This window comes from Mixophyes fleayi, chromosome 10 (assembly GCF_038048845.1).
Source record: "Mixophyes fleayi isolate aMixFle1 chromosome 10, aMixFle1.hap1, whole genome shotgun sequence".
Lineage (NCBI taxonomy): Eukaryota > Metazoa > Chordata > Amphibia > Anura > Limnodynastidae > Mixophyes > Mixophyes fleayi.
The window spans coordinates 36,447,202-36,471,980 of NC_134411.1; the positions used below are offsets into that span (position 1 = coordinate 36,447,202).

Consider the following 24,779-nt stretch of genomic DNA (forward strand, 5'->3'; position numbering starts at 1 on the left):
AAACAATATTTTCAGCCGATGGTTATGGCAGATGAAGAGCACAGATCTGAAGGTAAATCGTGTAAAACGTGTATAGTGTGTGTATATGAATCGGCTGCTGATTGGGACTTTCAGTTGTTGGTTAAATCGTTAACGATATCACATGGGGAGAAATTGTCTGTAGAGTGTACCCAGCATTTGAGTCCTGTCTATTGTGATTTATGAGTAGACTTTAAAGGAAACTGTCCTAAACAACCAAACGATAGTAGCAAAATATCTGCACTATCTTCAACTGATGAAAAATAGAATATTTCTTTTTAATTATCATTAAAATGCTTTTTCCAGGAAGGAAAACTCAAAATCGATTCATCACTTTTTGATACATCACATTAACAAACATTCCGAGAACCTAGATCCCACACCCTGCATCCGAGACCCTAGATCCCACACCCTAGATCCAAGACCCCAGCCTCCTGTATTTCAATCTAATGAGTTAGAGCTTTGTCTGATAGAAGACTGCTCTATACTGGGACTATCGTTTGTGTCATTAAAAAGCATCTGGGTCAATGGCCTCCACTGTGCTTCCAGCTCCGCGCTGCAGAGCACGTAGAGCGTTAATCATCCGACTCGCAGTTACACAAAGTTTGTGATAATAAGCTAGTGGAGGTCATTGTGTGGCTGAATTCTGCTCCCAGTCTTACATCACATGCAGGGTAGATGCCTCGTATATAATGTAGCATTTTGATTTCAGAACAAAAATATGATACAAACATTTTCACCGTGACTTAAAACAGGAAATACAGAATGTCAGAGTATGCAAAATTCTCCATATGCCCCAATTATGCAGTACAAATATAGAGTGACGGGGGATGGAGCGCAGAGGTTTTGGGAGACAGAATTTATCTGTGTCGGTGATTCAAGCAGGTCGGAGGGGAAGAGCAATTTTAAATACCAATTTTAAGGTATCTTTGTCTAGGATGAGAGCACCTTTTAAGTATCAATCTTCTCGTCCGTGCGTACCCTGATTTGAAGTGGGTGGCAAAAATAGTCGGCCACGTCATCAGAATGCTCACTTTGGCACAGAGTATTTCAGGAGATTAGTGCTAATCTTGTGTGAGACAGTGACCTGTGTGCTCCTACGGTTGTGTAAGTGAGGACAGAGGTGACAGGGACAGTTATCAAGTGAGGAGGAGAATGGAGGCAGCAGGAAGTCACAGACTGAGAGTTATATAGTGGAAGGAGCAGGGTCCCCCAGCAGCACAGAGTATATCAGGAGATTAGTGATGTGATAGTGAGGACAGGGCTGCATGTGACAGGGGCAGTGACATGATGTGAGGAGGGGAATGGAGGCAGCAGGAAGCCACAGACTGAAAGTTATATAGTGGAAGGAGCAGGGTCCCCAGCAGCACAGAGTATATCAGGAGATTAGTGATGTGATAGTGAGGACAGGGCTGCATGTGACAGGGGCAGTGACATGATGTGAGGGGGAGATGGAGGCAGCAGGAAGTCACAGACTGAGAGTTATATAGTGGAAGGAGCAGGGTCCTCAGCAGCACAGAGTATATCAGGAGATTAGTGATGTGATAGTGAGGACAGGGCTGCATGTGACAGGGGCAGTGACATGATGTGAGGAGGGGAATGGAGGCAGCAGGAAGTCACAGACTGAGAGTTATATAGTGGAAGGAGCAGGGTACTTAACAGCACAGAGTAGCAGTTTGAGATGGCAGTTACATTTATACAGGAAGACAGTAGTATCAGCTGTATCTTAATATAAAACAAAGTGCCTACATCCAGCTTGCTATAAACTTTGCTAAGTTATCACACACACGTTTCAGTCAGTTTGTTTAAATGCACGTCAGCTCCTGAATCACATTTGCAGAAGTCTCTCTCCATCTGACAATAGGCATTTTAAGTTCTATAAAAACGATCTAATTTACTCTTAACAAGCACTTTAATTTCCTCTGTAGTTTATCGCCGGACATTGTTGCTGCGGAGCTATTACTGCTGGACAGTGCTGTGCCAAATGTAGATACAATGATATGAAATGCTGGGAGACGGCCAAGGCCGGAACATTAATACAGTAAAGAAGGATCATTACACACTACACAAAACAGGACTAAATGAAGTTATTATACTGCCCATTGTCCAGGGGTCCTCTGTTATTGACAATAGTAAATGTAACCGTAATTACATGTATTGGAAATGTCCCAACTTATCTGTGCAGATATGACCGACATGTTAATGTCTTCCACACAAAGGAGAATAAGCCGCATTAACGCCACCTGGAAAGATAAGTTAAACAACGGCTGCCGACTATTAGTAAAGTTACTGACAGTCGGTACAAAAAGTCAAAATTAGGCCTGTCAGATACTGAAGATATCAATAAAGAATTATGGCAGCTCTGTGGGTACTACATGTATCGTAGCGCTGTAGATCGCGATACAAAGTTATGCACAATGTCAAAAGAAGATGGACCTGCCAACTGAGCTTACATTACTAATAGTAGTACTCAATACAATATAGGTTTAGAGATATGAGTTGCCCAAATGTCTTGTACGGTGTTCTCCAGGCCTGCTGATGTCCCTTGTTTCACATCTCATTCACATTATATATTTATACAGCCCCTATCTGACCATAAATACTATATAAAGGGGAATATTATACAAAATTTGGGAAATGTTATTTTGCGTTAACCTGACCTTTAAGACTCTCCTTCTTTGTATCTATACGTTATACCGACGTTTTCCAACTCCTTCGCCTCTTTGTACGTTAATTAATAAAAGTGGGTGTGCTTTACATAACCAGACACTAACATATCACTGTTCTAGAATACACATACTGTATCTGTTTATAATGTACCTTTTATATCTGTATCAAATTCCAGGAGGTTATTGTTCTGTTTGAACAGAAATATAAAAAAGTATATACTGCTAACAAAGCACAGTCAAAAATAACATTTTGATATCTAAAATACTTTTTAATAGAATATCGCAGAAACATGTATAGCATACTTGCCAACTTTCCCGGAATGTCCGGGAGACTCCCGAAATCCCGGTCGGTCTCCCGGACTAAGGGGCGGATCTAGAAAGATTTTCTACTCCGGGTGATTTAGGCCCCGCCCCCTTTCTGCCTTTTAAGGCTGCCGGCGGCTGCACAGTATGTGCAGGTCCGTTCAGCAGTGGCAGTGTGCTGTCCCGCTGCTCTGATTGTGTTTAAAACACAATCAGAGCAGCCGGGCAGCACACTGTCACTGCTGAGCGGACCTGCACATAGTGTGCAGCCGCCGGCAGCAAGCCCCAGCTAGGGGGGTTCGATTGCCCCGATCGCCCCCCCCTGGATCCGGCACTGCCCGCATCCCGCAATTTCCTGCCCAAAAGAACATTTCAGACTGACGTTAAAGAATGTCCCACATAGCGTTTCCAAGTACAGAGAAAGCCCTATTGTATAATTATACAGGAATATTTCTTATCATACCCATACGTGTATTGGGCAGCAGGGGGCTTATGTTGTTCTATTTCATATATGATATAGGATATTGCACTTTAGGAGGAGCACAGAAGGGGGATAAATATTTGTCGTAAACCAGAAAATGTCACCAGTCCCAAAAATAGACCCATCTGCTGCCATATCCAGTATATTATCACGTGTACCAAACATAAACACTATAATATAAATATTATCTCGTTTGCAGCTCTATGATCAGTAAACCTTCCGTACTACAAGTGTGAAACAACAACAGTATCGGATCCAATGATCTCCCTCCCTGACAGGTATATTTTCAGTTTTTACCCACATGAAACATTTATATCTCTATAAACAACATCTTTATTTAACCTTCCAGGTGGAATTTCCCTGAATGTCAGATTCGCTCCGAGAAGAGAAAAGAAAAAACATAAAAGTCTCACACTGCATCTAGGTCCGTTCCTGGTACGTTACTTACTCCAATACACTAACAAGTTATATAATGCTGGATATGTATAGGGGATAAGTAAACAAACACTGGGGATATCAGCGCTCTGGACATCTCAGATCCAGTCAGATTAGCGACTTTTAGAAATATTTAAGAGCCGTTTTGTAACATAAAAGACATTTTTTTTCCATTATGGGGCTGTAAGGCCAGACCTACCCCGACAGTAAGTGCCGTTCCCCACAAATCCAGGTTTGCATGTACAACTGTGTCCCTGGACGGAGTTCGTACAGATGGAATTCTTGTCACAGTCGCTTTGTCCATTTCCACATTCATCATGTTCTACAAAGACACACAAAGCAAGACGAATGTATGAACTGTGTTTCATATAGAGGAGAACTTGACACCACAATCTTCCTGCATCATCTTCATATCACTAATGTTGGGGACCCTGCTCCTTCTACTATATAACTCTCAGTATGTGGCTTTCTGCTGCCTCCATTCCCCTCCTCACATCATGTCACTGCCTGTCACATGCAGACCTGTCCTCACTAACACATCACTCATCTCCTGATATACTCTGTGCTGCTGGGGGACCCTGCTCCTTCCACTATATAACTCTCAGTCTGTGACTTCCTGCTGCCTCCATTCCCCTCCTCACATCATGTCACTGCCCCTGTCACATGCAGCCCTGTCCTCACTGACACATCACTCATCTCCTGATATACTCTGTGCTGCTGGGGGACCCTGCTCCTTCCACTATATAACTCTCAGTCTGTGACTTCCTGCTGCCTCCATTCCCCTCCTCACATCATGTCACTGCCCCTGTCCCATGCAGCCCTGTCCTCACTGACACATCACTCATCTCCTGATATACTCTGTGCTGCTGGGGACCCTGCTCCTTCCACTATATATACCTCTCAGTCTGTGACTTCCTGCTGCCTCCATTCCCCTTCTCACATCATGTCACTGCCCCAGTCCTCACTAATATAATCACACAGGTGGACAGTCACTGCCTCCAGCAAGATCAGCACGCTTGTGTCCTAACATACTCTGTGCTGCAGTGGACATATTGGCGATCTAATAACCTACAATCTGTTCTATCCCCACTCACACCAGAACAGGGTACACAAGAATCAGGAGCTGAAGATTGATAACAAAAAGGTTCACTGAACCCATTTGTTTGTTTTTATTTATATAGCACAGCCATACTCAGCACCGCTATACAACTGCGACAAAAAAAAAAGCCCCTTAAAAAAGGGTTTGAAAAAGAATTTTTGTGCAAAGAAAGTAGTAAAGGAAAGGACTATAATATAGATAATTCTACCCTGGGATGTATACATATCTAACTATGTAAGAAGCATACTCTGTAACAATCCTCATTAAAGGCAAACTTTTTACCACCTTCTGAGGTGTGATCTGTTTTTTCTTTTTTTTTTTTTTTTTTTTTTTTTAGAGTTTATCATCAATGCACAATATCTTTTCAGGACATAGCTGTCCGCCTATACTTCTCTATAGGTAAAATACTTGATGGTGAGAATGATGCAGGTGAAAAAAACATTTGCGATTTCATGGGGTGAATTGTTTGCACCGACTTTCACAAGTAATTGAATTAACTCCTATGAGCACATGAAGAAAAGCGCATTGTTCTGTAAATAATGCGACACTGAGACGTATGTACTTAGAGTTATGGCAGCAGGACCAGAGCCTTGGATTCACGTACAGTCCACTTTATCTCTGCAGATGTGGGTGGTGATGTCACAGCAATATGTGATGACACTCAGCATTGCTAGTAAGTATGCACATAGGCAAACAAAGCGAGGGGGGGGGGGGTCCTTGTGCCTGGAAACCCCCCTCCAAGCCTGGGGCACTGTATAATTGAGGTGCCTGGACCCTGCCCCCACTTCACACGACTCTGCTTGAAAAGGGAGAGCTGCGTGCACCTAACAGTAGTGCACGCAGCATTGCCCATGTATATTATGGGGATAGGAAGAGTTGGAGAGCAGCCAAGCACTGTCTAAAATTATAGCCACGCCCCCATGCATGCTGGTCACGCCCACTGGCAGCGTGGTGTGGAAGCCCCCCTCTACAAATCCTGCGTTTGCCCCTGATGTAAAGGATAATACTATTATTACACTGCAGTATAACAACATCTAAATGTCAGCAAACTGGAGGGTGTTCTGAGTGGTCATAGCATTTAAGTCATGGCCAAATGTAGTATTAACCAACGGAATACTAACCTAATAATTATGACTAATCCCGTGTGGGATGAAATTTGATACAAGTGGCTCCTCCTCTCACAAGTAATAAGTTGTATTGACCAATTATAATATTCTGAGAGGTGATCACATATCTCAAACCCATATTAATTTGGCTATGGCAAGTTTAGTTTAACCCTAAGGGAACCAGTGCTCCTGTAATAAGGGGTGAGCTCAAGGTGAATGACTTCATTATGGTAAGATGGAGAACAGCTCTTAGTTATAGAAAAAATAGGGCTGAATATGCGCTTCTTGGTGGTTAAAAGGTGTGGAAATGGGTGTGGAATAGCTGTGAATATGAGTGGCATAGGTAAAAATGGGTGTGACATAGCTGGAAGTGGGCATATATTCCAAAAATGGGAGTGGCATAGGTGAAAATGGGTGGGACATTGTTGGCAATGGGTGTGGTTTTGTTGGAAATGGGTGTGACATTACTGGGAATGGGTGAGACATCCGTGAAAATGGGCGTGACAGCGTTGGAAAGGGGCCAGGAGGTTTATTTCTGCTTCACTAATATCTCTGGAATGGCTGGTCAGCATTGTCATTGGGGCGGAAACTGCAGCACTGCACCCCTCAATCATGTTAACCAGGTGTATGTGTGGGCGACTGTTCAAAATGCTGTAAACATGTCTCTGAACATGGCCACAATTACTGTCCTAGAAAAAATTCAGATTTTACATGTGTGTATATCTGGGCATGTACAATATTTCTTGTGCACCATGCCATATACTGACATGAAGCATATATTGTCTCCATCTGTTTCCTGAACCCTTTAGAATGTTATCTCTCCGGAGCAGGGTCCTTTCTAGCTCCTGTCCTCACCTCCTTGTTTTGTAACGTCTTAACTCTTTGCTGGTGCAGGTTTGCATTTCCACCACCAGTAGTCGCTGTGGAGTTCATGTGTCCTAGAAGCAGTTGAGCTGATTCACTCAGTTTAAAGGACTTTGGGCCTGATTCATTAAGGATCTTAAATGAAGAGGATTCTTATTTCAGTCTCCTGGACAAAACCATGTTACATTGCAAGGGGTGCAAATGAGTGTTCTGTTTTGCACATAAGTTAAATACTGACTGTTTTTCTTGTAGCACACAAATACTTGATAGCTTATTTGTACACTGAAATTTAAGGTTTATGTGTGTGTGCTACATGAAAAAACAGTCAATATTTAACTTATGTGCAAAACAGAAAACTCATTTGCACCCCTTGCATCGTAACATGGTTTTGTCCAGGAGACTGAAATAAGAATCCTCTTCACTTAAGATCCTTAATGAATCAGGCCCTTTGTTTCTGTATATTAATTCTGGAGTTTTCTTGCCTGCTCCTTCAGCCAATGAGATGCTAACATTACTTTAGTTCACCATAACCATCCCTTCTGTGTGATAATAGTGTGATATACAAGAGAACCACGACGTCTCTCTATGTTCTGAGTTGTGTCTTCTGCTATTGTTTCTTCTCTTGCTCTAATACTTCTATTACGTTTTATTTGTGTACTGCCGACTGTACGGCGCTGCGGATACTGCGGCACCTCATAAATAAACAACGATAAAAGAAAGTACGTGTTTCTATTTCTGTATTTACTCCGTAACCCCCACTGTAAAAGCAAAGTTTAGCTTTGGGTGAACTTCTCTAACTCTACATAGCAATTAGGCTATTACGCAGGCTGCACTCTAAACATTAGATCTTTCAAAAGTGAGTGACGTGCAACTTCAAGGATGACAATGATTGACAGATTTAGAGTTGCAACAGATAGGACGACACAGACCGCAGAGCAGAGACCGGCGTCTGAAAAATAATACAATGCAAACCAGTCCCTGGATCTTACGTTATTTCCCTATAAAATATATAGATTTTTTTTAAGCAAAGTTATACAGCATAATTACACTGATAACATTATGCTGTGAAAAACGCAGGGAAATATCCACATTTAATGACGTACGGTCCACACTTTATTGCCCATGAACGTTTTATAGGGCAGTTATGGCTCTAATGGTTTTTCTTGCTCCAGAATGGTATGTCTGCATTAAACCAAAAGAGTCTAATTTACTTTTGTTGAATATCATCTATTTGCAGAAATTAGCCATATAAAGGAATAGCAAGAAAACAGGATTTCTGTTAACCCTGAAAGAATTCACTGATCGCTATTAAACCAATATCCTTACAAGTAGAGGCGTTGTCACAATTGAGTTAAAAATGGGCATTTGCAGAGTGCAGGTAAACATGGATTTATTCCCGTGTGTGGCAGGCAGGAGTTTAAATCTGCAAGTTGGCAAAACCCTGGATAGGTTATGATGCAGGACGACAATCTGATATAGCACCTAATAAAAACGCAACTCTCCAACTGTTCGTCCCGGCTCCGAGCTGCCTCTGTTTATGAATGTATATAAAATGCTAAGTTGCTTTAGTGACAGATAAAAGTGTCACTTTGTACAATAATGGAATAAACATGCAAAGTAAAAAGACTCAAATATGTAAAAACACAATTAAATCAGTGAGTGTTTTTCCCCATATTGTTTGACTGTTTCTAGATAAAATGTTTTTCTTGTGAAATGAGTTTGTGATGGGAAACCATTAAATATCTCAGAATAAGGTAAAACAATTCTAATTTAAAACAAATATAGAAATGATACCACGCATGTCTGCTATGTGGTTAATTACTGCAGACCTTTAATATTTACAGTAGACAAATGCATAGAAATAGGTTTAGCCTTTTATAGATACCTCCCGGCTATCTCAATTTCATCAGAAAATCCTTATAGCTGAGCTTGAAAGGGGTGGGGCTTCACCAGAGAGAAGTTATGACCTGACAGAAAGTGGTTATGATTGGGTGGATCAGGTGGGATTTGTGTTAGTTGGAGGTGTGGTTTATGCAGACCAGGAGTGTGGCAGGAGAGTCATCGCTGGGACAGCTTCCTATCATCCCTCCTTGGGATGACTTTTTAATAAATGTCCATGAAACACCATTTCTTATCATTGTTATAAGGGATGATATTTAAAAGGGGGCATATGCGGCCATTAATAAATAGGTCCAAATGTCTGATAAATTCCATTGTGATGAGTTCCTGAAGGTCTGACATACACGTTTGTGAATGAACGTAGAGCAGTGACTCCTTATTAAAAAACAAGCTACATTTTGGCCGAAGTTTTACTGTCAGTTTTTCATCTTTATAAACATTTCTTACAGCAGCTCTCGGAGAAACAGCCGAGTTGTTCATTTCGGTGTTCTCGCTTGTAGTTTACACTGAAAGAAGAGCCGCCGGCCACAGATGTCAGATAGGTGAGAAAGTGTAACCAAAGAAACCATGTTGAGTGGGCGCAGTTACTGGGCTGTCAGGACTGCGGCCACGGACAACAACTCGCAGTTTGTTCCCTGGGAACAGAATTCTTCTCAAGAGTACAGTTTACATTTTGAACAATTTTTACAGCAGCAGCAGTCACATAGAGCGGTTTTGCTGGGCCAAGTTCCGCTATTTTCTAACTCCTCTGTACTCGGTGACTGATCAACAGACAGGCCGGGTATTACAGCAAAGCTACTATATGACATAATATACATCACAGGCAGCGTGTTCATACATGTAAATGGGGTGTATCATACATGTAACTGGGGTGTATCATACATGTAACTGGGGTATATCATACATGTAACTAGGGTGTATCATACATGTAAATGGGGTGTATCATACATGTAAATGGGGTATATCATACATGTAACTGGGGCATACTTGCCAACATTTCATTTTTTTTTTTCCCGGGAGCTGCTAGTAGGAGGTAGGCATGTAGGGGGCGGGGCCCCGAAAAATTGCGTCATTTTAGCCCCGCCCCCGTTACGTAATGACGCAAATCGCGTCATTTTACAGTGGGGCCAAACGCTGCGATTCCCGGTGAACCGTATTCTGCCCACTTCGGGGCAGATCAGGAAGATTGCCACACTCTCTCGGGAGTCCGGGAGACTCACACAAAATGCGGGAGTCTCCCAGACGTTCTGGGAGAGTTGGCAAGTATGAACTGGGGTATATTCATTGTGCTTTCTGTCACAGTAGTAGTGTGTGTATTTATCACATAGGCCCAAATGCCAGTTGTTGTTTTTTTATGTATGGATACCTGCCAAGTATTACTTCCCTTGTTATGCAGAGTATGTTGGATACAGCAGCAACAAGGGTGTACCTGACCGAAGAGGGAGTCACGTGATTGAGCGATCACAGTATTCCGTCATACAGTCATATGACATCTTCCAGCATTAAATGATGTGATTCAGTCGTGGAATACCTGCATTTCTTAGGCCAGTAATCACTGACATATCTACCACAGTGCACACAACACGCAAGGAGTCAGGACCCCCAGCACCCAGAGTGATGCAGAAAGAGGGGCAGGTACGATAATGATGACCAGGGCTGTCATTAGGTGGGTATAAGAGGTACGTTGCATTAGTTTAGGGGCCAGGTGGCTAGGGGGCACAGCAGCAATGACATCAGCCCAGCCAGACGGGAGACACGTATTTTTATTTTTATAATTGTGGTCGTTAGGTGACGTAATGACACCACAGCACTGTATATAGAGGAGTCCTGTGAAGGTGAGAGAGAGAACTACAGGGGGTGGGTGAATGGGGGAGAAAAACTACAAATGGAGAGAGAACAGCAGTAAGAAGGAGAAGGGGGGTAAGTCAAAGTTTAGAGGATGGATATGGGGGCCAGGACTGGAGGCGGAGAGTGGGGATACCGAGAACTGTAGTAGAGGGAGAGAGAATGGGAGGGAGGGGAGGGATAGGGGCGAGAGATCCGGGTTAGCACATTGGAAAAGGGGGGCTGCTGGAAGAGGGAGAACTGGAGAGCAAGGGGGGGGGGAAATAAGAGGAGGGGAAGAGGGCAAAAGAGAATTGAAGGACGGGAGGACTAAAAATGCCCGGTATGGACAACAGCACAGTCCCACATGGTCTGTTGCTGTAATTCTCAGTATCTCTGGTCGTCTACACAATATTGTACTTCTTCTGTCCATACTCAGTATAATTATTAATATCTGTATGAGCTAAACATATACTAGGATGAATCGTTGTACTTGTTATGTTGTATGCTTTTAAATGTGGCATCCTAATGCCAGCTACTGGGGGGTCCGGGAGACTCAGTAATCAAGGCTTATACGCTCAGCATTTGTCCCTTGAACCTCGCCCTCTCGGACCTCCTGCGTGGAGGTTCAATTGGTAGGAAAGTATGTCCTTAAAGTTAATATTTTTTGTGGCAATTTAGAATCACTGTGTGCACAGGAAGAGGGCACGGAGATCTCCAGTGACCCCCTGCCCTGAGTCTATTCTGGTGCCATGGAGCCCCTTAGAGGCCAATCCCCTATAACCCTCCGCCTGTTCTGATACCCTCTCTAATTAGAGCAGAGCACTCAGAACATAAGAGGGCACATCATCCGGAAAAAACATTTTTTGGCGCTAGTGGGTCAGTGGGGGGGAGGGCGCATTCCTGCTGCATTACTGGGCTCTAACGTCATCCGCCAGAACTTTATCCACTTTTCACAGCGGTCAGGTCTAACTTTGAAACATTCATTTAGTAAATAGAAGTGATATTTCCGAGTTACAGCTAAATAGTTATAATACACAATTAGTAAACATAATAATCAGACTGAGCACCTCTGGCATACTGCGTTGTTTTGCAGTAAATTGCAAATGATGATTCATTGGTATTGAGGAACAAATACAACGTAAACCGCTACAAGGCCACAATGACGAGGTATTATATTCATACAATAAAACCAACACAAGTATGAATGTATCTCCCTGTAACAACTTCTTGGCGTCTACAGAGAACATTGTGTGGAGTGGGAAGCAGTCTAAATGGACACAGACATCCAGAGAGGTTCTGATCCATCAGACTTGAGCTATATATATATATATATATATATATATATATATATATATATATATATATATATATATATATTATGTATTGTGATTTGTATATCGTGTGACTAATGTCATTCTATAAATAAGTCAGTCGTTTGGACGACTTCTTCTGTTAGATTATACTTCTCTCATCCTTAATATAGTTTGATTTATTTGATGGTAAGAGTCAGAGAGCGCCTACTAAAAATTCTCTTGTATGCAATATTTGCCTGCTAATATCATAGGCTTGCTGTATGGGAAAATCAAAATAGTCTTTAAAAAAAAAAAAATTGCAGATGTAAAATGCGTTCAACAAAATCCCGAAATCATGTGTATATGACGTGTCAGAGATATGTGAGACCCAGCATAGTACGGCAAATGTGTGTGAAAGCATTAAGTATGATGATATAAACTATAAAAGATATATAAGATAAAGAAAACACCCCCCCCTCCCCCCCACACACACACAGGATTGTTTACCCATTTATTTCTCACCTAAATTCCCCTGATCTTCATCTTTTCTTCAAGTTTTTCATACATTTTTGAATAAAATGAGCTGCGAAACTACGGAGCGGCCTGTCAACATCCAATCAATACAGAGCCGCTTTGCTCTGATTGGTCAGAACACGGGAAAGCCACTCTGTATTGGTTTAGCAGCGATGAGACCCCACGTGGGGTCTAACCTCAATTAACTGAATTGATACAATAGAGTTCATTCAAATTTATCAATGAACTGGAGCTATTTTGTTGGCTGAACCAATAGTTATGAGAACGCAGCCTATCAATGCCGTAATTAATGCTAACATAAAGGTGCCTCATGAACGTCTATGTTCAGTAGTTCCTATGGAATAGGTTGGATGAGACTGGCTTGGTCCACAACATGGCCGTCTCTACTGTGGAGACACTGACTTACTTAATTTGATATGTATTGTACACCCCTGTGCGCCAAAAATATATATAAAAGAAAAAAATGACTACAGGGAAATCTACAACCCTGTATACTTGAAGATATACGGCCCGATTCATTGAGACATGCCTACTGATCGCAACTTGTGTTTTTTTTTAAAACGCCCCGTAAATCGGCTCTGCGTACTCCCGAGTTCAACAAGGAACGGGTCTGAAGATACGTGCGCTGATGAAGGTGGGTGCAGGTCTGCTGTGCTCTACTAAATAAGACGCTGCAGGATACGTCCAATAACTGTGTGAAATATAAATTCACAAAAGAACGATCAGAAGAAATTGCAAACACATGTTATAGCATGCATACAAGACGATCAGGACTTAGACGAGCCCTGTAGCTAAAGCAAGAGATACGGTAGAAAAATGAGTAACTTTGAGATGCCCAGAACTAGATTCGGACGTGGCTGCGTGTGCTTGTGTTTGGCACGCCCTTACTGTATGTTAACTACAGGCGGTCTCCCCTTCGTAGGCTGTAATACGTTTCCTTTGCATACGCGGATGAATTGGATGTGGCTGCATTCACTGGCGTATGAGCCGATTCTGAGGAGGCGCAGATTAATTTTGCGTATGATCAGCACAAAATCGGCAGCCACATGCCTTAATGAATAGGACCCGCACTGTCTTTATTACGGGGGATTTAGCTTGGCACTCTTCACAACATGACTGACAACCAGAAAATACTGAAAGGTTATATGCAAGTCCCAGATACTTATCCCTGCACTCCATATATCATTTTAGGGAAGGTTTCACTTAGCGAGACGAAATGTTTTTCAAGTGACCTTTTACAGGAAAAACATAGACGGGATTTAAGCCGATTTAAAACCATTCCAACTCTGCAAACCGTTCATTGAGACTTATAATTATCTGTAATCACAGACTGTGTGATGTTAAATGCATAAGTTGATAGAACACTTCGAACAATAATGAAAGATTGTTTAAGCCTTATATGTGAGAAAATGGAAAATCTGACAACGGGCGCCCAATAGTTGGAGCCAGTGAACCGTGTATAAACGAATGACTGTTTATAAAGAGAAAATATGATTTATTATGAGGGAAAAAAGACTCTTATGACACTATTGATATGAGCGATCTATGATGATTTCTCACGTAGTACAACGTCTATATCTGTGTAAATAACTCTGATTAGTAACATAACACACAGAAATAAATTAAAGTGATTTTTTCATAGCTGTATAAATGTGATATACAATTGATCGATACCACAGTAACATATACATTGCTGTATATACGGAACAGAGAATGAACCGCAAAGACCTTGAAAAGCCTTTACAAGTGACCGCTAAATTCTAATGTTACAAAAGAACTAGGCTGGAATCCATTAAAGCTTCTAGTATTATTCCCATTGATTTACTGTAAAAAACACACTCAGCCATGCAGCAAAAATATAGCATTGATCTAAGTGGTGCTTTGTGTTAAAAAGATCTCAGACAAACATAGCGGAAAAAGAGTGTTATACCAGTACAATAGCATCTCCGGGTTGAGTTATTTCAGTGTTTGTTTCTTATCGACCGAATTAGGGAACAGTTGTTAAATGTAAGGTGATCGCAGTTTAAACTTTAACTATTTGGGGATATGAAGTCTAAAAGTCTTTTTTTTTTTTTTTTTTGTTATGTAATGGTTTACAAGCCGAACAAACGGCGAAAAATACTTACTAGAAAACATCTGCCGACTAGCAGAGGCATAAGAAGGCTACTGATGAAAACCCAACATTTGTTGATTTTTGAGGACTTAAAAGGAACAATCCCATGGAAAAAAAATCAGGTGTTTAAGAAGACTGTTGGTATCTACTATTCTATTTTCTTTTTTTGGCTGTTATTGATAAATCATTTAGAATTCTAGACTACTATGGCAGCCACAGTCACGTTGCACATGATATGGTGAGCAGAGAGGCTTTGGAACACCTCTCTGAGCTCTGCCTGCAGTGTGACTCCTCCCTCTGCACTCACATGACCTACTGAGAGCTATGAGCCTGTGTCTGTGTAGCAGACTGACTGAGCCTGCCTACCAGGGATCTTTTGGAGAGGATATAATTTTAGGAGGATAGTGAAGAGAAAGAACTATCAGATGCATGTTAAAAAAGTGCTTAACTTGCTATTTAATGAACACCGACCTCACAAAGAAGGGAACACATTTATATGTTTGGGACTTGGGGTTTTTTAGTGTAAGGGGATTTTCTGTAATTTGGACTACAATGCTTAAAATATACTTAACTAAATGTAAGCATATACCATACCATTCTCCACAGTGCCTGTGACACCCCATCCTAATTAAATTGTTTAGCAGAGCTCTTAACATTGACCGTAGGTTACGGAGCTCAGTGATCACGTCTCCATTTATTACATTATCACCGAATGATAGCAAAGATTTTTGAGGTTTTTTCAGGTTTTCAAAACTTTCTGGATAAGGAACCACAGCTGCATGAATATTGGTCATGTTTGTGAATATTAGAGATACTCACTGACCCCCGTGAACTGGTTTTGGTTTTGAATCTGGATTAGCTTCGTGTTTTGGTTTTGGCAAAACTGCCCTCGTGTGTTTTGGTTTTATATTTTTTTTAGAAAAAATCCTAAAATATGCTAAAATCCCATAATTTTGCTCTTTTTTTTGTTCCTACATTATTATTATCAACCTCAATAACACTAATTTTAAGTAATTTGCAGTCAATTTTGACCACCTCACCGGTCACAATATTATTTTCATACACTTTCGGACAAATACTGCAGCGACCTGGCTGGATGGTAAGCGACAGAGCAATGACACAAACACACGGCAGTTCCTAGCACATCTAGGACACACTGGCACACAGCAGTGGCAGAGATAAATGGGGGACCGCCCTCCCTCCCACCCACCGTTATGCTGGATCTTAAAAAGGAATCCAAAACTCACGAGATCTGAGAGTCAGACGACGAAACGATGGCGTTTTGCCTCGTTTTCAAATCCGAAAAAGCTGGAAAGTACCGAGCCAGCTCGACTCATTACTCGGATCTGCTAAGTTCGGGTATGTTTGGTTCTCGGGAAACCGAGCCTGAGCATCTCTAGTGAATAGGGTGGTAGTGTAACTTGGTTCAGACCATGAAGAGGGCTGAAGGCCTGAACAACTCGAGGCAATGTCCCAGTGATAGCTGGCAGAGTATGCTGGGACTTGCAGTTTCACAACACCTGGAGAGCCAGAGGTTAGCCAGGCCTGCTCTACTCTACTGCATAGGGGATAGCGGCACTTTAATCCTATACTATAAAGTGGGTGGGGGGGGGGGGGGGTTAGGCAAGACACACCAGTCCTATCCTAACCTCCAGAGGCATGAGGTGCTTAGTGCCTCCCTGATGACCAGTGGCTGCCAAGAAGCCACATACATACAGAGTACATTATGATGAGACATACGGTGCATATGGATGTATTCTCACTGAACCCCACCCCGCTAGAACTGAGGGGGCGAGGGTCCACCGAGATCCTGGGGTCACTCTGCTGCCCGCTGGCCTCGTGGCAGTGTTCTCCCTCTGTGCATTTCTTTGTGTCTTCTTCCATGCAGAAATAATCACTGGAATGATCCCATTCCTATTAATTAAGCACCTGAGTTAATATGATAATAACAGTTTGTGTGGTACAATGTCAAAGGATAATTATCTGACAGAACAGAAATAAATAACAATGTAGGAGAGAGGGGGGGGGGGTAGTTACACAGCGCAGAGCTCGAAGCAGATACATCGTTCTCTCTCCTTTTTAATTAGCGTCTTCAAATCGTTTTACTAAACTTTATTTTTTTAATTTAAACAACTTCTCTCAGCTACATAGAAACTAACACTATATAATCTGTTTCACTTCATCTATATAAAGTTACATTTATCTCTCCTGTGTTATCCTCTGCCGTGTAGGGAGAGAAAGTAAACTCCTGTGAATTCTGATGTCATTATTATAACTGTGATCACTGCAGTGTTACATTAGGAAGCTGCCCTCACTGTAAGTTATATGGAGAGTACACAGTACTTCAGAGTTATGTGACAAAGCCTACAGCCTTGTGTCATATATATATATATATATATATATATATATATATATATATATATATATATATATATAACACTACCCTTATTTCTGTCCCCCAAGTCCGATGCCTTGGGATCATCCTCCCTCTCCTTCAAGCCTCACATTCTGTCCCTCTCGAAATCCTGCTACTTCCACCTTCGGAATAAATCCAAGATACTCCTCTTTCTCACCACGGAGGCTACGAAAACCCTCGTTCTCTCGCTTGTTATCTCTTGTCTTAACTACTGCAACCTCCATCTCTGTGGCCTACCTCACTCTCACCTTGACCCTCTTAAGTCTATCCTCAATGCTGCTGCCCGCCTCATTTTTCGTTCTCCCGCCGCTCTCTCTCTGCAGTCTCCCTCCTACAGTCACTACATTGGCTCCCGATGCCCTACAGAATTAAATTTAAACTCCTAACCCTCACCTTTAAAGCTCTTAGTCAATCTTCCCCTCCCTACATCTCCAATCTCATCTCTACCTACACTCCTAGCTGCCCCCTCCGCTCTGCCTGTGACCACCGCCTCACTGCTTCACTGATCACCTCGTCTCACTCTCGTCTTCAGGACTTTGCCCGGGCTGCTCCCCAGCTGTGAAACGATCTTCCACGTTCCATCAGGTTAGCATCTACTCTCAAAGGCTTCAAGCGTGCCCTTAAGACTTATTTCTTTATTCAAGTCTATCAGTCCTCCTCCTAACTACCTTTTCTCTCCCCCAGTTAGTACCACCCTGTTTGTGTCTCCCCCTTCCCTTTATGATGTAAGCTCTCAGGAGCAGGGCCCTCTTTCCTTGTGTGCTCCTTCTACTATTCCATCACCCTCTGTACCTCTTGACCTGCTTCCCTAGCCCTGTTTTCTTAAGCTTCGGCCTACTTCTCGCTGATTTCTACCATCACTTTCACACATTGTCCCAGATATAATTTGATTTGCATTACCATGTTACCTGTGTGTATGTGTTTTTGCATTTTTTGTTCTTCATTTTTTGTTCTTTCTGTACCATGTTGTGTCATGGGTCACTGTTTTCTGTATATGTCATGTACGGCGCTGCAGATCCTTTGTGGTGCCTTATAAATTAAAGAGAATATATATGGACTGGAATGTGATAGTGTTACAATGAAGGCAGTAGGAGAAGTGTCGGTATGACCCCAAAATACCCCCCACTTCCACCACTGTATATATATATATATATATATATATATATATATATATAATATATATAGTGACAAATAACTACCCCCACCCCCCTCCATCAAAAAGTAAAATAAAATATAAACAAACATATACATCAGGGGCATTAAACACAGATTGCGAAGTCTAAAAAGTTCATTGTACAGTTTAGAATATTATAGCTAATACTTGATGCTTATCATGAGTTATTACAACACATTTTTGCAGTCAGCTTGGCACCAACTGTCATAAATACCCCACACCTGCCACTTAAATCACAAAAAAACAACTTGTACATTGAGATATCTACCAATACATTGAATTTATAATAAAACACATACAAATGTGCCCCTGCACTTTTTACAGAGTAGGTTTATTTTACTGTGATAAATATTTAATACTTGTATGAACAAGATGTTACCAGCAAACATTTCATACATCTAAATATTGAATGGAAAACGTTATAAGGCAAAATAAACCCCAGCTGACAAGACCCAAAGCAATAACGCTTTAGCAAAATAAAACCTAAAATATATTCATGAACATAATGAAAACATATTAAAGCAAAAAAAATGTTACATAGATCGTATGTATAAGCAAAGATGTTTATGATACATTGTAACGTAAAGATTTATTGAGATATAATAAAAATTATAGTCTGGGGGAAAAAAAAGACGATGACTTAATTCCATAGATATTACAGCTCTCCGGAAATAACATTATTTTCTCAAGTTCATCGTTGTTCACAGATGAAATATAAGCGTTATAAATCAATGTCTGCAAATGCCCTTCAACCAGGCAGAAATCAAGGTACAGAACAGATGTACACACACAAAAAAGCAAAACTCATTAAAATGATGTCTTATCTAGGCGCCCACATACATATTTGGCACGGCTTTCCATCAATGATGTTTACAATTCAGTTACGAACCCTGCGATGGAATCAATCTATCCAGAAGTTGTCTATAAATATGCATTGAGCGCGTTAGTCACGTGACACGTATGTGGCACCTTCATCTCTGCTTCTAAAGGAGGAGAACTCAGACTAACGTCTAATACTGTGGATATAGAAATACCTATAGATACATACTTAGAGGGTCACTAAATATTAAACATAAGCTGACCCGACAGACAAAGGCATCATGTAACATTCACAAATTAATATGTAAAGGTCCTTATACAGAGACCGGACATAAGATATCTGAGATTGCATCTTTCTGTGTACATTTATAAAACCACATTGCCCTCTATATATCAGTCACTTCAGTCATACAGATAATCAATAACTTTCAAAAATAAAGTTGCACGTTACCCCCCTTTAAACCTATGTCATGATTAGATCAAAGCCAAAAGATGTTTCTCTGGGAGATTTAAAAGCTGGATCTACCCGTTTACTTTAAAATCATTTGCAACTATAAAGACATGACGGGGCCGGATTAGTCAAGGCGCGTACTCTGAGTGCAGCCCGCGATCTGTATTATGCGCATGTATTTAAAGTTTGCGTCCACCGTAACCGAGCGAGGCGCGGATCTCTAGATACGTGTGCTTTTGAAATCTGGGTCAGGTTTGCTGTACTCTACTACATTGGACGCAGCAAGATGCATTCAAAACCCGTGTGGATTATAAATTCGCAAAATCTCTCGAATGCACAGGAAAAATTATTGCATTATTGTTACTTGATAATCATAATAAAGGCGTTAATTTTATTTTATTTTTCCAAGAAATACATTCTTACCGTTGCTTGTGATTGCAAACACATGTTACAGCATGCATACGAGACTGTCATCACTACTGATCGAATACTTCGTTGGAACAAGAGATACGGCAGAAAAACACAGACGCACAGAGCTGGGTTTGGCCGTGGCTGCGTGCGCTCGAGTTTAGCATGCCCCTACTGTATATTCACTGTGACAAAAGCTCCTTCCCCATCCAGTTCACTCCCCGAAATCATAGGCTGTAAGTGTCCTTTGCGTTCGCAACAGGGATGCGTTTACGGACGTATCTCCCGGTTCTGCGCATGTACAGAGTGATTTTGTGGATGAGATGCTCAAAATCGTCAGATACGTGACTTGATGAATCAAGCAACTTGCCAATCATTCACTCACCCGTCATCTGTTTGTTCATCCTCATTCATCACTATCAGAATCTGATATAAACAATGACGTCATTAATGATGTATATCGCAATTCTGGACTTCTCAAGATTGCACTTCTAAAATTTGTTGGGAAAACACCCTGATATTTGGACTGGAGACGGGCGATACGATTGCACAGATTTGATTTATCCACACATCAGTAATGAGAATGAACAGAGAGGATGTTGGATTAATAAACAGGCGTGTGCACTTATTGTAAGTCATATAGTGAGTTAATTCCAAATTATTTAAGTTTCCTGTGTACCAGACACAGGTAATAATACATAATGATGGGTAAAGTCATGACAAACCATTTAGTTATTTTGGAAATATAATCCCACAATGGGCTGTGTTGGTGCAGGTTTGTTAAGCTTGTTGTACATGATAATGTGTCTCGTTAAAGAGCTCAGAATGAGCAGCTTACAAAATTCTGCTAGAAGTTAAAATACATTAATCACAGCTCTTCGGCGCTGGTACCTCGGGGAGTTCTGTGTTCAAATTGTCTGGCTGCTCCATACGCAGAATTATTCATATACTGACAGTGATGCTGCAGTATCTAGGCAGGATGATAGAAGATAAAGGGGAACTCTAGACTGTAAACGCAGCGTAGGGCGGTGTGCCTCAAATCATCTTCCTGCTCTGTGGGAGTACATAAACTCTTGTAATTGTGAGTACCTGCGCCAGGTTTTTGGCTAGTGACGTACTGGTTGCTGGAGCAGCCGGGTGTTTTTTTTTAACCTTGGAAAATTGAGTCAGTGTAAATACTGGATTCCCGTTTTACGAACACTGTCAATGCTGCAGGCACCGTTAATGATATATCTCTCGACATCTGGGAAGGCAGCATCGGGATAGGAGGTGTGTCTAGTGCTTTTGAAGCGCTAGGTTGCCCCATTCTCTCCTACCCTCCAAATCGCCTTCATCGCTGTCCGCACCAGTGGGCAAGTCACCCGTTCACCGCTGCTCTGGCAGTGAACAGAATACAATAGATGCCCTCTCTCCTGGAATGTCCGGGAGACTCCCGAATATCTGGGAGTCCTCCCAGACTCCTGGGAGAGCAGGCAAGCCTTTTGGTTCCTGGCCGATCATTAGTTTAGTGGCGGGGCGGAGCATATGCCGCGATTCACACGTCATTGTGGCCCCACCTCCTGCTGTAATTAGCTAAAACTGTGTGATGTGTTTTAGGGGCGGGGCCAATGACGCAACTCCCAGAGACCCGCGCCAACACACCCACCTCCCCCGATCTCCCGGACGCCATCTTGCGCAAGTTGGCAAGTATGCAGAATACCGACCAACTTTCCCACCATTCGGGGTGGCGGGACAAAGCCCTCAAATTAGGACAGTCCCACCTAAATCAGGAAGGCTGGGAGGCACGTCATGCACGTATTAGCTCCCAAATAACAGGAACATGGCATTACGCTACCTGTTATGTACAAGCAAATACAGCATATAAGAGCCGTCTGCGCCGGTGCCCTCCAGGGAAACTTCCCTACGCACATCATGTAGACGCCTATTTACCATGTATAGTACAAATACCGCCGTTGCACTCCTATCGCTAATAGCGGAGGCTCCCCACAGTCACACGATCACTTTATTATTTCAATAAATCATTTTTTACTTTTGTCTTGAGATCCAGGAATTAGGACGGGGGCACGAAGCGCTAGTCTACCCATTAGCCCCTCCCATCCCTCCAAGCACCATACAAGCCGAGCACAACAGTATCAGGAACGTTTGGTGGACAGAAGATATTTTCCAAATTTCCCACCACAAGATAGATATGTCCACAGGTGGGTCGGAGGGACACAGTCCTAAATTCTGGACTGTCCCACCTAAAATTGATACAGTTGGGAAAAATTAGGATATCAAAGAAACTTGTTAAAGTAATTTCCAGAATAAATAAATATTGTCCAGTCCAATCGTAGATTTTGCAATAAAAAAGAGATTTACTTCATTTTTAGATCTTACATAGTTACCAGCCTGCAGACCAGGATTCTTTAGCAGAGTGTCTGCACTCAATTGAGTGCAAGTCAATTTAAAAACTTTCACAATGGTGGGTGTGTTCATAAAATGATGTCATCACAGAGGTCAATGGCTTACAGAGAATCAGTATTACATTCATGGATCTACTTTAGCAGTAGAGATATTTGCACAAGATATAGTTCCTAGCCTTTTCACAGTATTTTACCAGCAATTCCTCAATATAATAATATGTATTATAACAATAATATATAATAATATTGCAAATCAGGTTGCTGACAATAAACATTATTATTATTATATATACAACTTCAACACATCATACATTACCCAAAGCCCTCAAAGTTCAGGGGGGTGGGGGGGTCTGACAGGCCTAGACCTAGGCGTTGGGAGAGCATGTGCTTTTTATTTTACCCCAACAGCACCCCTAGTGGAGGGATGCTGTCCTGCGTTGAGCAGTGTGGCAACTGGTATTGACTATATAAGGAGGGAAACTCCGTACATCTGGCTTCTCCGAGATATTGATAATCAGTAAATGTAGGATTTATTACAGTGTTGGTTCTGTGATTTAAGCATCCCTTAAGTAAAAATAAACCCTATTTATGAATGACAAACTCTTACTTAAAAACATGAAACAAAATTTTAAACATGACCTCGTTTTCATCCTCTGAAACGGAAACATTCCATGTGACCCGGCCACGGGAGACGTTTTCTGTGTGTGTTGATTTACAGGGGGGTGTCTCCCTCTTCCTGACCCCAATCATCCCTCCGTTTAACCCCCATTCACAGATATATCTTGTCGGTCTGCTGGAATAGCCCTGCGCTTGTCCTCCCAGCACAGCATAAAAGGAAATTAATTGGTAGGTGGTGGTTTTATACAGTGACCATCGCTACAATCTTGTGCAGAGAAAAGGTTGGAATGCCATGTAAAAGTGTGTCAAAAGCAAATTAATGGTCTAGAATACTTTACTACGGCTTCAAAAAAAATAAAAATAACACTGTACCAATTATTAAGAATATTTATTTCTCATTAAAATTCAACTTGAATCCCAATTAGCACAAGACGAGCGCAGAAGACTCCGATATTATATTCCCAGTACTCTGTGAGTATACAGTAGCGGGCTACGCATCTTAAATGAATCTACTGCAAGTTTCCAAGCTCATTATAAATGCAATGAGGTATAGACAGGAAATATGCTAATAAACATGTGATAATTAAGTCTTACTACAGAGCATTGAGAAGAGTTAACAGGACTGACTCCATAATTACTGGATGAGAGTAAAGTGTGCCCAAACATCACAATATATCAGGCTACGCCCCTGATCTACGGCAGCTCGGTGGCTCAGTGCTTAGCACTTCTGCCTCACAGCACTGGGGTCATGAGTTTGATTCCCGACCATGGCCTTATCTGTGTGGAGTTTGTATGTTCTCCCCGTGTTTGCGTGGGTTTCCTCCCACACTCCAAAAACATACTGGTAGGTTAATCGGCTGCTATCAAATTGACCCTAATCTGTCTGTGTGTGTTAGGGAATTTAGACTGTAAGCTCCAATGGGGCAGGGACTGATGTGAGTGAGATCTCTGTACAGCGCTGCGGAATTAGTGGCGCTATATAAATAAATGGTGATGATGATCTATGATCAAACCACACGCTAATCCCGTCACGCCATGAACATTTCCTGCAAAATCATGCCGTTTGCTAGTAGGCCAACTTTGTTGCTTTTTTTATAGGTATGCTGTATCTACCATGGAGGCAGACATTGTGGGCCTAAGTCATGTTTAGATGTAAGTCCACTTGCGAGCTGTATCTTACGCACATACTCAGAAACAGCCTTTACACCAATGAACACAATTCACGTCTGAACGCAAATGAGACTTACGACAGCCTACGACTTGAAGGGCGAAACAAGGGAGGTAAGCGGCGGACGGATGTAGCCCATGTACAACAAGGGTGTGCAGACGCAGATGCGACTGATTTAAGTACTGTTTCTTTTAAGTGCGCCTGACTTCAGAGCTATCATTTGCACCCGTTACAGGGCAGGTGTAAGAGCCGACTGCTAGTGATGGCTGACACGCCCATAGTCTTTGTTTGGAAAAGTAGACGTATGCGTGCCACTAGATTGCACACAACAAATATAGACTATAAAAATACATGTGCAGTACACAGCAAAACCAGTGATTAGTGGTACCCATACCAAAACTATAATACATTTAGGCTTATTGTAATCTGTTCCCAGGGTACCAATCCTCAGGGAGACACATAAATGACAAAGAATGGCCATATAATGTTATATATTAGCGTAAAACCAGCTTTAACACACATACAATTTTTATAATATAATCACTCAAAATGAAAACATCTTATCTGATGTAAGTCACATACAGAAGATACAGCTGACAGCAGGAGCTGTTAATATTCAGTGTCCCAATTAATCCAACATGTTTCGCCTCTACAGTAGCCTTCCTTAGAGAGTACAAGAAATC

General features: G+C 41.8%; 1 protein-coding gene across 4 annotated transcripts in view; it reads right to left on the reverse strand.

Moving 5' to 3' along the window:
* NELL1 (neural EGFL like 1) overlaps nt 1-24,779 on the reverse strand; it is a 474,045-nt gene that overhangs the window by 134,236 nt on the left and 315,030 nt on the right. For 3 of the 4 annotated variants that reach the window (XM_075188423.1, XM_075188425.1, XM_075188426.1), the window contains one exon: nt 4,106-4,228. The exons of the other annotated variant lie outside the window; for it this stretch is intronic. In XM_075188423.1, the coding sequence (XP_075044524.1) occupies nt 4,106-4,228 (123 nt within the window). The remainder of the gene's footprint in view (nt 1-4,105; nt 4,229-24,779) is intronic. 4 annotated transcript variants of the gene reach the window in all.